Raw genomic sequence first — 13,471 nt, forward strand, 5'->3', positions numbered from 1 at the left:
GCGCCAGACGAGGCCGCACAGTTAGGCAAGCAGAGCGGAGCGCCTGCGCCTCGGCCCTGACACAAAATCAATGCTTGCGAGTCTCTTCCGAGACCTTTTACTCCCTAAATGTTAAATTGAACTTTAAACGTTTGGGAGGGTGGGGTGGGCGAGAGACAAGTCTCAATGGATTGTGATGGGAAGGGGCTCGGGTTTCGATAACATGGCGTGGAAAGTGTGTGTGTGTGGGGGGGGGGGTGTCCAACAGAGAGACAGAAGATTTTATAGAAGAGGCATCTGTTAGCCCCAGTCCAGGGGGATTAACGGCGTTACATGTGGGCACCATGTTCTGTCTGAGCTCTTTAGGAGGGGTTCACGGCTGGGAAGACAGCAGTAAGGTTGAAGGACCCTTCAGGGCATTCTCATTGCCTGGCTAACATCTGAAAGAGATACACGGGGACTGAATGATGCTAGCAACATCACACTTGGGACATGGGCTCCTCAGGGTAGGGGTACCTCCTGGACCCACTCCCCATTGCATGCTTATGGCCAGCATTTACTTCTGGCACAGATGACAGAAGCCAATGGTCCCTTCCCCATCCTCCCACACCCATACCAGGAACAGAAGCAGAAACAAGCCAGGTTTTTACTGGGTTGCTCTGGAGCCTCTAGCTGCACGGGCCCTGCCAAGGGGATTTCTGGGGTTAAGGAGGCAGGACCCATCTGGGCAGACTCTGGGGACTGCTGGGTGGGCAACTACTCTGAGTTTCGGCTTGTATTGCTTTGGCAGGACCAAGGTACCCAAGCAGGCGAGACCAGGGAGAGAAACAGAGGCACCTCAGTCCAGACTCCCAGACCACACCCGGGCCTTCAAGTCCCAGCAGCAATTACCAAAATGACTTACTGCTGTTTCCCTCTCAGGGCGGGTGGTGCCTACGGGCAGTGCATCTGCCGTCTAAGAGGCGGGTGCCATCACTCGATGAGATTTTTAAAGAGACTCCCAGAAAACCTTCTGTGGTCATGGGGAGCCGGGCACTCGGCAGGGGCGCTATTACTGCCCCGCCCAGGCCGCAGGACTCTGGTGACAATTAGAGCGAGTCCAGACAGGAAGGCTGAGCTTGAAGAGGCAGGGACAGTGGCAGGCTTGAGTCTGGGGCCCAAGCTGTGGTCCCCCCCACCCCGCTCCCCACCTACCTTGGTTCTTCACTTCTGCGAACTCCTTGTTGTACTCATCCAGCGTCTCCCGAAGCTTCTGGTTCTCTGTCTCAATGTCGTGTAGCCGCTGCACCTTGAGCTGGAGCTGTTGCCCGAGGTCCAGGGCGGGCACGGGGTCTGCAGAAGATGACAAGCGGTCACCCCAGAATGTAGCGGGACACCCGAGGGCTGATCCAGGTCCACATGGCCTTGTTGTATTTGGCAGGCATTCCCCCAAGCTAGGCATCCAGTAGGGGAGTAGGCATGGATCTAGGCCTCAAGGACATCCTCATAGGGGACACACAGATCCCCATCATGAGGAATCAGGGTCATCATGACTTAACTCCTTGGAGCTGACTGAAAGGAGGGTGTGGTGAAGGGGGGTGTCAATAAGGGGAAGTGCTCTGTGGGGATCTGAGATAGGCAGAGAGGCTCAGAGGACAGAGGCGAACGTGCCACAAATGACAGGTGTGCCATTCACCTGGACAGCTGGGGGCACCTTCATGTGAGGGGGTCGAAGTGGAGGGGATCACACTGTAAGTACAAATTAAAGCCCAGGGAAAGTGGGCTGGGGGAGACCCAGTTTTCCTGACTGTTCAGGAGACAGCAAATCCCAATTTGAGGACCCCCCTGAGCAAAGCAGGAACTCCAGGAACTCGCCATCTCCAAGGAGATGCCATGTGAGGGGCAGTGGAAACCCCAACACTGCAGAGACCCCCTTTCTACCTTTCCCCAGGGGCGAGGTTGCTGAGCTGGCCCTGTCTCTTTCATTGCTGTCCCATATACTGACCTTGCCCGTGAGAGTCAGTGGACATGGCGCAGGCCAATCTGTCCCTGTCCTCACCACCTGCTCAACACTGAATCCCTGAGGCCCAGCCTCAGTCTAAGGGGCTAGAAAACCCGACAGCTATTTCAGGCGCGGACGCCAGTGCCAGTGAGGAATGCCAAGCACCAAGCCCAGCCCGCGGCGCCCCCAGACCACCCTGGTTCCTGGAAGTGGGGGGGGGGGTCATCCCATCCCATGCAGATGGTGCAGGCCCCGAGAGCCAAGCCCTTGCTGAGGTTGGGGATGCCAGGGACTCTTCGCCTTGGGGAATGTCCAGGGCCGGCAGAGTGGGCCATTCGCCTGGGTGTATTATATACAGTACACGGCTGCACCACGTTCTCATCTGGGACTGTTCATCGTTGTTTTACTCAGCGCTCAAATATTTACACGAAACTAGATTTCCGAAGCTATTTGGGGGAGATGGGTCTTGGGAAGCCAGGAGCTGTGGCGACGCTAAGGACGAAGCATCTTAGAACATTCTAGGTGTACATTCCTTTTTGAAACTCACTATTTTCTCAGGGTACCCCCCTGCTTCCCACCCCCCTATGCCTTGGCCACTCGTAGCAACTGTCCACTCAGAACTAAGGAGAGAGGAGAGAGAGAGGAGAGAGGTGAGAAGAAAGGACAGAAGGAAGAAAGGAAGGGAAGAAGGAAGGAAGGAAGGAAGGAAGGAAGGAAGGAAGGAAGGAAGGAAGGAAGGAAGGAAGGAAGGAAGGAAGGAAGGAAGGAAGGAAGGAAGGAGAGAAACCAGGTATCTTTTTTTATTCCTCCTGGAGTCTGAGGCCTGCTGCCGCTGTCTAGGGGAGGCCCAGGTACAAAAAAAAGAAATAAAAAGGAATAGATACAGGGGCTGGAGCAATAGCACAGTTGTAGGGCATTTGTCTCGCACGGACCTCGGTTCAATCCCTGGCATCCCATATGGTCCCCCAAGCCAGGAGCGATTTCTGAGTGCATAGCCAGGAGTAACTCAAGTGTCACTGGGTGTGACCCAAAAAAACCTCCCCAAAAAAACAAAAAATAAAAAAAAAAGAAATAAAGAAAAAAAGGAATAGATACAGAGCAGGCAGTATATCTATCTGGTCACTATCCTGCCTCCCACCCCTCGCAACAGGCCAAGTTTTTCCTTTTATACCCGGCATGATGGGGGCGTGTCCAGGTTCAACTGTCATTCAGTGGCATTATCCAAGGGGTGTGTCCAACTCCAACTGCCAAACATCAACAGTCGCATGCTGGGCAAATGGTTAAGCATTGCCCCTCTCATCCCCCATCTGTACCCCAGACTTACAATGTGAGCCTGATGCAGTGGTCAGAGGGCCCAAGCGACCGCTGTGCTCCTGGGTATCCCTTCAATTGACACAGGGACCATGGGCTCCTGGTACGATGGCCAGCATGCACCAAGTTTTAAAGAGCTAGGACAGTGCACCCCATAAAAACTTCCTCTCAACCGGGTACCCATCCTGTGGGCTTAGAATAAAATAGCTTCCCCGTGGTGCTTGTCAAGGAATGCAGGGACATAAAAACAACCCTGTACAACAGGGGTCAGAGTGACACTTCAGAGGGCAAGGCACTCACTTGCCTTGCACACAGCCAAGCCAGGTTTCAATCCTGGTCATCCCAAGTAGTTCTACTGAGCCTGCAGGACTGATTCTTAGTGCAGAGCAAGAGTAAGTTACTGAGCATCAGAGGGTGTGGCCCCCGAATGAAAACAAAATGCAAATAAAAATAACCTGTGCCTCACGAAGTGAAGAGCCTGAGCCCTTTTGAGCAATTTTCAAAGCCTCACAGAAACCGTAACAGGAGGCTCTGGCCGGGCTTCACCCCCCCCCCCACACACACACACGTCACTGACCCCATGAGAGGTTAATGCCCAGGTAGGTACGGAAACTGGCCACGGGACACGGAATCCAACCACCCCCACGTGCCACACGGCCCCGCGTCGGGCGAGGAGCTAGACTGCAGGGCAGCTGGCTGACTAAGCGCCTCCAGTATTTGAATCCTGTTTGGGATGATGTAAAAGGCATTGCTAAAGTACCTCTTAGGCTTAATTTTTATTACTTGTATTAAAGGAACGGCTAATTACCGCATGACAATATAATGACTGGAGCATGTTTGGGCGAGAGACCAAAACAGTGAATCTCAGCATTGCCAAACCCCAACCTGCCAGCTCGTCTCAGCGAAAGCACCGCTTCGGGTCTCGGAACGATTTCCAAGGCCACTTAGCACCCCACAACCAGCACTACCGGTGTCTCCTGCTCCACGTTACCAGCTCACTGCTGCCTGGGCAGGGCCCTGAGGGGGAGGTTTCTTGGGAAGCCAGGGAGCACACTGCTCCCCTCGTCTGGAGCAGGCAGGGTCCTGAACACCGCACCCATCTTGCCCCTCCGACTCAACATGCTTTTTGACTGCTGGTTCCATCCACCCAACAGGACAAACTTGCAAAGTGTTTTACAATCCTCTTCTCAGTTAATTCCTAAAATGCCTTTGAGGCTTGATGTAGCTTCTGACGCAACTCCGAAGAAAGAACATAATTAGATCTGGACCATCCCCCTTGCCTGCCTTGGCTCAGTACCTCCCTCCAATGTGCCCCCCCCCCCAACATGATTACTTCCCCCTTTCCAGCCTTCAGTTGGCTGGGGCAGTGGTCATCTGCTGGGAACACTGCAGGCCCCTCAACTGCAAAGAAAAGGGGTACTCTGAGCCAGGCAGACGGGCTTGCAAAATTCTTATAGAGCTAAACTGTGCTGTCTCTTCAGGTACCAACTTCAGCAATGTTGTGAGCAGTTGTGCTGGGGTAAAGCATACTGGGGGGGACACAGGCTCTGAGCAGAGAGAAATTAAGCTTGCAAAGAACAAAGTTGAGGCAGGAAGGACCACAGAGGAGAGAGGCAAGAAGGAGATGGTCCCCCACCCCACCCTTAACGAAGAAAACAGGGAAAGAAGTTGTTTATTCATTCATTTTTAGAAAAGAGGAGCTAGGGGCTGGAGCGACAGCACAGTAGGGAGGGTGATTGCCTTGTATGTGTCTGACCTGGGTTTGGTTGCCAGCATCCCATATGTTCCCTGAGCACTGCCAGAAATGACCCTTAAGTGCAGAGTAGGAGTAACCCCTGAGCACCACTGGGGGTGATCCAAAAAACAAATTAAAAAAGGAGATGGGGGTGCTGGAAATGATACAATGGGTAGAGGGCACTTGCCTTGCACATAGCCAACCTGGGCTTGATCCCTGGCACCACTTATGGTTCCCTGAGCCCCACAAGGAGTGATTCTTTGGTGCAGAGTCAGGAGTAAGCCCTGAGCACTGCTGGATGTGGTCTGACCTACACCTTTCCCCCCCAAAAAAGGAGCCAAGACTGGGGATATGTAACTCAATGGTGACTTGCCATCCATTATTTGAGGGTCTGGGCTCAATCCTTGGAGTAGGTAGGGGGGGACAGACCCCTGTTCTATAGGTGACCTGGCCCTTGGATGCACTGTGGGTGTAGGAGCCTTGGGAATAAGACTTGAGGTAGTGGGACCTTATGGTGCTGGGGGACATAACAGTGACCCCAACAAAACCTTTGCTCTTTGAGATCTGCCATGCTAAATATAGTGGGAGAGGGAGATAATCCCCTCCATTTCAACCAAAGTGATCCCTCCTCCTCCAGACACCAGCAGCTCTGGAGGGCAAAGAGGGACCTCAGACCTGGAGCAAAGGAATAACCAGGCAGTGGGCAGGGGCAATGCTCAGGAGCTAAAAACAAACAGTCTGACAATGAAAGCTGGGGAGAGCTGGGATCAACTCCCGGGGTGACACTACAGTTGTGGGGCGGGGGGCAGCAAGGTCCAACACGGTTAGGCTGCTGGAACTAAAACGCGCCAGAGGATGCCTTGTTTTTGGATTTGATTCTACACTTCGGGGGTGCTTGCTTCCCACAGACCCTAGGGTGCATCAGGAGACCTTAGAATTCTAAACCCCGGGGCTGGGAAGGTGGCGCTAGAGTAAGGTGTCTGCCTTGCAAGCGCTAGCATAGGACGGACCGCGGTTCGATCCCCTGGCGTCCCATATGGTCCCCCCAAGCCAGGGGCGATTTCTGAGCACATAGCTAGGAGCAACCCCTGAGCGTCAAATGGGTGTGGCCCAAAAACAAAAACAAAAAAAAAGAATTCTGAACCCCATAAAGGTGTGTTGGTTCTCTCAGCTTATAGCTGAGGTCCACCCACATTCATGTCCTAACTCAGATAAGAGGGAAAGGAAGTGTCGCTGCTCCTGGGGTAGTGCTCAGTGGGCCAGGTGGGGCCAGAAAGAGACCCCAGGATTTCCCCATCCATGGCATTCAGCCCTCGGAGACATATCTGACTCCCCATTTCCTTTCAAAAACTGAGACGCTCTGAGCTGACCAGCTGGGTGATGTCAGATGCCCCCCTTCAGTGATCAGCTGCCCAGAGACACTTCAGAGAGAAACACACTAGGCAACACAGCTGCCTTTGAAGTGGACACCCGTTTCTGACCTTAGTAGGAGAAAAAGCACTTCCTGTAAGCAGCTGATACCCCCTAAGAGCCTCCTAAAACCTAGGAGCCGCCTGGCATTAGAGAAGCCACAGGGGTTCCACCCTGTGCCTCGGGCAGCCTAGGCCTTCCTCACTCTCCAACTGGCTCCTGCCACCACCACCACCCCCCACCCAAGCCTGCTGAACTGTGAGGTGCCCCCCTAAGAAGTTGCTGGGCATAGAACACTCCTGACAGGAACTAAGTCAAACTCCTGAGGAAGCAGTTTATAAAATGAGCCCCCCCTTAGTTGCTAATTTTAAAAGATCAAATAACAGGGGAAAAAATGAAAATCTGCTGGCCCCTGTTCAACACACCCTCTCCACACCAGGACCCGGATTTCAAAGGCCGGAGAGGGAAGGAGGGCCTTGTTTCCAGAGATCGTTGGGGTTTGGGTCTGTGCATCTGGGAGCGGCTTTCCGGCCATTTAGGGCCGTCATTAACCCCAAGAATAAAAACGAACAGAAATGAGGCTGGCTGACCTGGTATTGGGCTTGACTTTGGCCATAAATAACCGGGGCTCAGGGTACCAGGGTATGATCTGAAAAACCGTGCAGATAGGCTTTGCGCAATCGCCAGCAGGCCCAGGTTCCCTGGACATTCTGCCAGACAGCTTCTTCTGGGTGGGCAGGGGGCGGGGGCACCCGCAGAGATGAGCTCCCACCTCTCCGGGAGTGGCTCAGCACTTGGCGCCGGGCAGGGCAGAGCCCCAAGAAGAAGGGAAAAAAATCTGAGGAATAAGTGGGGTTCTGGCTTCCTCAAGTAGAGGTTGCACAGCTGAATGTGAAAAATGTGTTTAAAAAAATACATTTCTGGGGGCAGGACCAATGCACAGCAGGGAGGGCATTTGCCTTGCACACAGCTGACCCAGGTTCAATCCCAAGCATCCCATAGGGTCCCCCAAGCCTGCCAAGAGTAACCTGTCAACACTGCTGTGTGTGGCCCCAAACCAAAAACAACCACCCCACATTTCTGAGGAATTATCAGTCAATGCTAGATATATTCATTTATTATCTACAACTGGGATTCTATAAAGACCCTGGTATAAAATGGGGTCACCAGTGGGCAGTTTTTAAGGAGGCCCAAGCTAGACTAACGTTTCCCATAGGGGTGCAGCGATGACTGGGGTGGGGGAGCAGGAGCCTGGGAGCACTTTTGGGGGAGGGCACTTATAGTTGGTTCCCTTAAAGGAAGGCTCACAGGGAAGCTAAAAGCTAAGTGGTTGCTTTTTAGAAAAGGGTGCAGTAGGGTAGGCCAGTTTGGTAGTTTGAGAAAAAGTGCGGACATAGGATAGATGCCACAAGGCTGGCAAAGGGACGCAGGGCAGGTCTTGGGGAAGGTTCCCCCCTACCCTCCAGTCCACAGGAGGCTGGGGACTGACCTTTTGACCAGCAGGGTCAATGCACAGAACTACCCAGAGAGGGCAGCTCAACTAACTTTAAGTGGGAGCCTCTTCTGGTTCCACCCCCCACCCCCAACCCCAGCTCCTATGCTGGTAGATTGATGGCCGCGCTTGTCTGGAAGGAACTTAACCGCCTGCTCACCAGCAAACTGCAGCTCAAGGGAGAGACAACACAACACAGCCAGCAATTATGACGTCCCAGCGTGGGAAGGAGCTGAGTGATGGAAATGGGGTGAGGGGGGCAGGCGGTCAGCTCAGGGAAACAGCCAGAAAATGGCAAGAAACACGCGGCAAGTGGACATTGAGGGTGCTACAGAAAATTTAGAACTTATGATGAATAGGAACAGAGAAAGAGGAAATGGGATTCGAGAGCTTACAAGCCAGTAGGCTGAGGGTTCAAATTATACCTCGAGATTGATTGGGGCCAGAGGAGCAGATAACACAGTGGGGAGGGTGTTAGCTTTGCATGGGGTTGACTCAGGTTCGATCCCCAACATCCTATATGATCCCCCAAGCCTGTCAGTAGGTCCCCCAGGCCTTCAGGAGTAACCCCCTGAAGGCCATTGGGTATACCCCCAAAACAAACAAAAACAAAAAATACCAAAAAATAAAAGACTCCAAAAAATGCCTTGAGATTGAGAAGAACTTGATTGGTTATATAAAGAGAAAAAGATCATTTAATTCCAAGCTGGTCCTAGACAGTGAAGAGAAGCATAGAAAAGACAGGGAAAAATAAAGAGGGTTCAGACACCCTGGAAAGCTATAAAGTGATCTCAAACAATCTAGAGGCTACACTAGTAGACAGGAATGGGCGTTTCCAAACCCAAACCACAAATCTGAAAATCCAAGGCACTCCACAGACTGGCGGCAGGATAAACACAAGAGGCACCAAAAAGGCTTAATCGCCTTGTTGAAAGATAAAAGAAGAGAAGCCGGACTGGTGACAGGCCAGAGAAGTTGGACATGAGGTAGCAGGCTGAACTTTCCTGCTTTCCTGTTTTCTGAGCTACACCTGGCTCAGTGCTCTGGGGTCACACCCAGCAGTACACAGGGGCCCGTGTGGTGCTGACAGTGGGTCTTGAGGCTCCTGCATGTCAAGCATGAATAAGCTGGTGGTGTGAGCTACTTCCGGCCATGGAGGTGGAATGCTCCTTCCAGATGGACAACAGGGATGGGCAACTTTAGGGCCAGACTGCCTCATATCCGGGATACCAGTTTAGACCTGATGGAGTTGGCTGAGTGCATATGGCATAGGTGAGGATAAGGGGAACTAAAAGACCTGACGGTCTCATGATTTTCTTTTTTTCTTTTTTTGGCCACACCTGGTAGTGCTCAGGGGGACTACATGGGATTCTGGGAACTGAACCCTGGTCCTCCCCAGGTCAGCTGTGTGCAAGGCTGTGCTATCACTCTGGTCCCACTGATTCTTTTTTTTTTTTAGATTAAGAATATAGGGCCTGGAGTGACAATTGTTGGGGAGGGTGCTTGCCTTGCATGGAGAGGGAGAGGGAGAGGGAGAGGGAGAGGGAGGAGAGGGAGAGGGAGAGGGAGGAGAGGGGGAGGGGGAGGGGGAGGGGGAGGGGGAGGGGGAGGGGGAGAGAGAGAGAGAGAGAGAGAGAGAGAGAGAGAGAGAGAGAGAGAGAGAGAGAGAGAGAGAGAGAGTACCCCCAGGAAAAGAAAAAATAATGAAGAGTCCATGCGAAAATAACTGGAAGAAAAAGCCGGTGAGTTCCACCATAGAACTGCTACCTTACCAACCACTCAGCACAGAGGCCTGATGGGGCTGTAACGTAAGTAGATGAAAAACAGGAGGGACAGAAATGAAGTGATCTCAATGATCACTCTAATGAAGTGAACCTTTGTGTGTGTGAAGCCGTATCATATTGTGTGTGGGGATGGTGTTACAAATAAAAGGGGCTGGTTTGTGAGCCCTGAAGTAAGCACTTACAAAATAAAACAAAGTGTTATAGAAAATAAACAAATGGCGAGATTAAATAATATCATGCAAAAATAAAAAAAAAAAAAAGGACTCAATTCAAGCCAAAGAAAGCAGACAAATCAAATGCAATGAAAGAGCACAGAAATACCTCAATGGTAGACTTCAACCCCATTTTAGCCATCATTACAATAAGCTGCTAAGATCTAACAGACTTCTTCAAAGGTGGATTGTCAGACAGAGAAGAGGGGAAAAAAAACGAGGCGTGGCTGTTTTCAGAAAAGGCAACAGTGACAAATCAGGTTAACAGTAAAAGGACAGAAAAAATATAGTATGAAAACAATAATCAAAAGGAAGCTCAAGGGATCACATTAAAAATCCAATGTGGGGGGCTGGAGCGATAGTCCAGCAGGGAGGGCCCCTGCCTTGCACATCTGGATCTGATTCCCAGCACCAAACACGGTCCCCCTGAGTTCCCTGCAAATCCAAGCATGCACCAAACCCAGGACCACAGAGCAAGTCACTCGCCACAAGAGAGATGTGCCCATCAGTGGAGGGTACAGTGTGAGGCTGGAGCAGGGATGCGATGGGGGTGGGGGCTGGAGCAGGATGGATCATAACAAGGAGGGATCCATCCTACGAGGGATGGACTGACTACTGGCATGGCAAAACTCCAAGCCACAGCACTTGGGACCACGAGGGAAACTTTGTTGGGGATAGAATGTTCTAGATCTTAACTATGACAGTAGCCACATATTCAGACTGTGTTCTTAAAATGGAGGCATTTTATTGTATTTTGTGGGGAGAGGCACACCAGGCAATGCTCAAGCGTTACTCCTGGCTCTGCACTCAATAGTCAGTCTTGGAGGTGCTTACAGGACCATATGGGAGGACAATATGGGATGTGGGGGATAGAGCCTGGGTCAGTCACGTGGCAGGAAAGTGCCTTCCCAACCTCTTTGGCCCCAGGGGAACTTTATTCTATGCCAGTAATGCTTCCAAGATCGTATCTGAGGCCTCAGAACCCAATCCATGGAGTTAAAAAATTTAAATATATATTAAAAAAATATCTGCCAGTGAGAGGAAAAGGTTTGGTAATGCTAGTATGAACATCAAATCCCCCAGGCCTGCAGCTTCCAAGGGACTGAACGCCCTATACCTACACATGCCAGATGTGCCCATTGTTGGGGTACATAACAGGCTTGAAAGCTCTGACTTGGACCCTGCTGTCAAGCAAATGTCGGATGGGAGGTGGGCTTGGTGGGGTCATGGGTGAGGAGTGGCTGGATTTGGGGACTACATTGGAGCCTGGCTCAGGTGCGAAGGCAAGCTAACATCCGTGTCTGGGGCCTGAGAGACTGAGGGAATGGGACTCTCAGGCATGGCTGGAAGAGACCTCTGTTCTTGGGGTCACTGAGAACTTCCCATGGTGGAGAAGAGGAAGGGGCTAGTGCAAGCGACGGCAGCCCTAGGTCAGTCCTGCAAAGAGGGCTCTGTGGAGGAAGTAGGGTTTTGGGGAGAGGGGCTCATTCTCAGGAGGTCCTCGGTGGGCAAGCTGACCCTCCTCTGGCCTTGGGCTTGACCTCTTGGTATACCATCATCATAGAGGCCAGGGCAGGTGGGGACATATGTCAGTGTGGTGGAGTCTTGGGGTTCCATGTGGGGTATCCCTGGATCACAGGCAGGCCAGTGTCTGAGGCTTTGCTCCAGACAGTGCACAGGATGGACAGTGGGGATCCCCTCGCCCCTGGACTCACTATGTATACATGCACAGCCTGAGTGGGGCCGGGACCCCGGCGCTGACGTCATGTCACAGCGCAGACTCTGGAGAGTGCCAGGCTGCTCTGGCTAATGGAATCACCCGATTACATAATTAACCCAGCTGTCTCATTAAGAGAATCAACTGGAATTCAGGGCGTGATTAGTCAGCGGGCAATTAGCATGCTGATGAGCATCTGAGGAGCAGCATGAAGAAGGCTCCGGTGCCAGGACCACCCCGTTAGAGCCCGGGGGAACCTCGAGCTCCAGGGGCTGCTCGGGGGAGGGGCCCGGCTGGTCGGCACCCAGGGCCTTCAGGGGCGGGGGACTCCTCAGCCCCAGCCCAAATCTGTCTTGACCTGATGTGTGTGTGTGTGGGGAGGAGTGCAGGAGGCCTGGACGGGGGATACTCCTGGTGTCTGTTCTCAGGATTGGGGCAGGGGTACACTGCCTTTGGGCCATGCTGGGAGGCTCCTCTGCAGGAGTGACTGTTTCCCCAAGGGGAAGCTGGAGATGCCCTGCTCCATGGGTACTGAAGTTGGCCGTTATGTCCAAAGGGGTTTGGGCACCAGCGGGCACTGCTGCAGACACCAGAGACCCAGAACTCAAGAACCAGAGCTCAGGTACTGCAGATGGGACCCCTAAGCAGCTCAGCCAGGGTCTGCACCCTGGAAACCCCATGTGGGCGATGAGAGAGAGATATGTCCAGGGGGCTCAGCCTTCACCTCTTTTCCTGGGAGTCCTTGCTCGGGGGAGGTCCCTGGAGGCCAGAGAGACCCAGTCACTGGAGGCCCTTGGGGAGGAGGGAAGCGAGAGTTACACAGGAAAATCCTGTCAATTTCCAGGGCCTCCAAAGCAAGGGGACACTCAGTAGGAGAGTTCAAGGACCCCAAAATCCAAGCGGAATAAGTTTCCCCCAGCCCTACCCTAGGCGTCCTGGATCAGGGTCCGGACATAGAGGCCTGCAGGGAGTTCTGAGGGTCTCTGAAACTGGCATTGTGGTGGCCTTGATGGGGAAAGGGCTGGTTCATGTGGCCAGAAGCCGAGGTGAGAGGTGAAGGAGGAAAAAATTGGGGAACCCTGGACTGGCGGATGCGAGGCCTTTGATGTCAATGCGCTTGTGGGACGGTGGAGCTGAGCTGGGCTGTCCTGGGTTCAGTCCCTGTCTGCGACCCTCTCTCCTCCTCTGACTCGCCTCAAAATCCCTTTTCTTCCCCCAACTTGGCTCCTGTCCCCATTGCTCCTGCCACCAAATGCCCTGATATCTCCTTCCAAGCCGTTGGCCTCGGAACAACAATCACAAAAGCATCTTTTGTTTTCTTGCTTCATGTTGTTTTGGGACTATACCCGGTAGTGCTCGGGGGTCACTATGAGCAGTGCCAGGCAGAGTGGGGGCTCGAACCCAGGGCTTGTGGACTCTGCAGAGTTCACACTGAAACCTCTGCAGCTTCCTGCCTGGAGTGATTTGGAAACAACAAAATCTCAGCTTAGTTCCCTGATGAAAACCCCACATGGGGCCTTTGTAGACGGAGCCCCACACCCCCCCAGGTAGACTCAGACATCACTGTAACCAAGCCCCACACTCCAGGAGTGTCTGTGACATGGATCCTGGAGCACATGGTGACTGACGTCATCACCTTGTGCTCTGTGGTCCCCACTTTATGCCCCCTGGACCACTATCTTCTCTCCCAAAAACTCAACTGTCAGTGCCAATGAGTAGGCTTGGAGGTCGGAGACATCCCCTGCCTGTCCGGTGTCCCCTGGGAGGGTCTGGGAACTTCGGTGACCAGACTGGGTGGGTGGGCGAGGGCATGGTGTCAGCAGTGTGGAAGGAGGGGTGAGTGGGTGGGG

At 52.9% G+C, this 13,471-nt stretch overlaps 1 protein-coding gene across 3 annotated transcripts in view; it reads right to left on the reverse strand.

Annotated features, from left to right (window-relative positions):
* CUX1 (cut like homeobox 1) overlaps positions 1-13,471 on the reverse strand; it is a 221,664-nt gene that overhangs the window by 86,642 nt on the left and 121,551 nt on the right. For all 3 annotated transcript variants that reach the window (XM_049787851.1, XM_049787852.1, XM_049787853.1), the window contains exon 5: positions 1,174-1,311. In XM_049787851.1, the coding sequence (XP_049643808.1) occupies positions 1,174-1,311 (138 nt within the window). The remainder of the gene's footprint in view (positions 1-1,173; positions 1,312-13,471) is intronic.

The sequence above is a fragment of the Suncus etruscus genome, chromosome 15, assembly GCF_024139225.1.
Source record: "Suncus etruscus isolate mSunEtr1 chromosome 15, mSunEtr1.pri.cur, whole genome shotgun sequence".
Lineage (NCBI taxonomy): Eukaryota > Metazoa > Chordata > Mammalia > Eulipotyphla > Soricidae > Suncus > Suncus etruscus.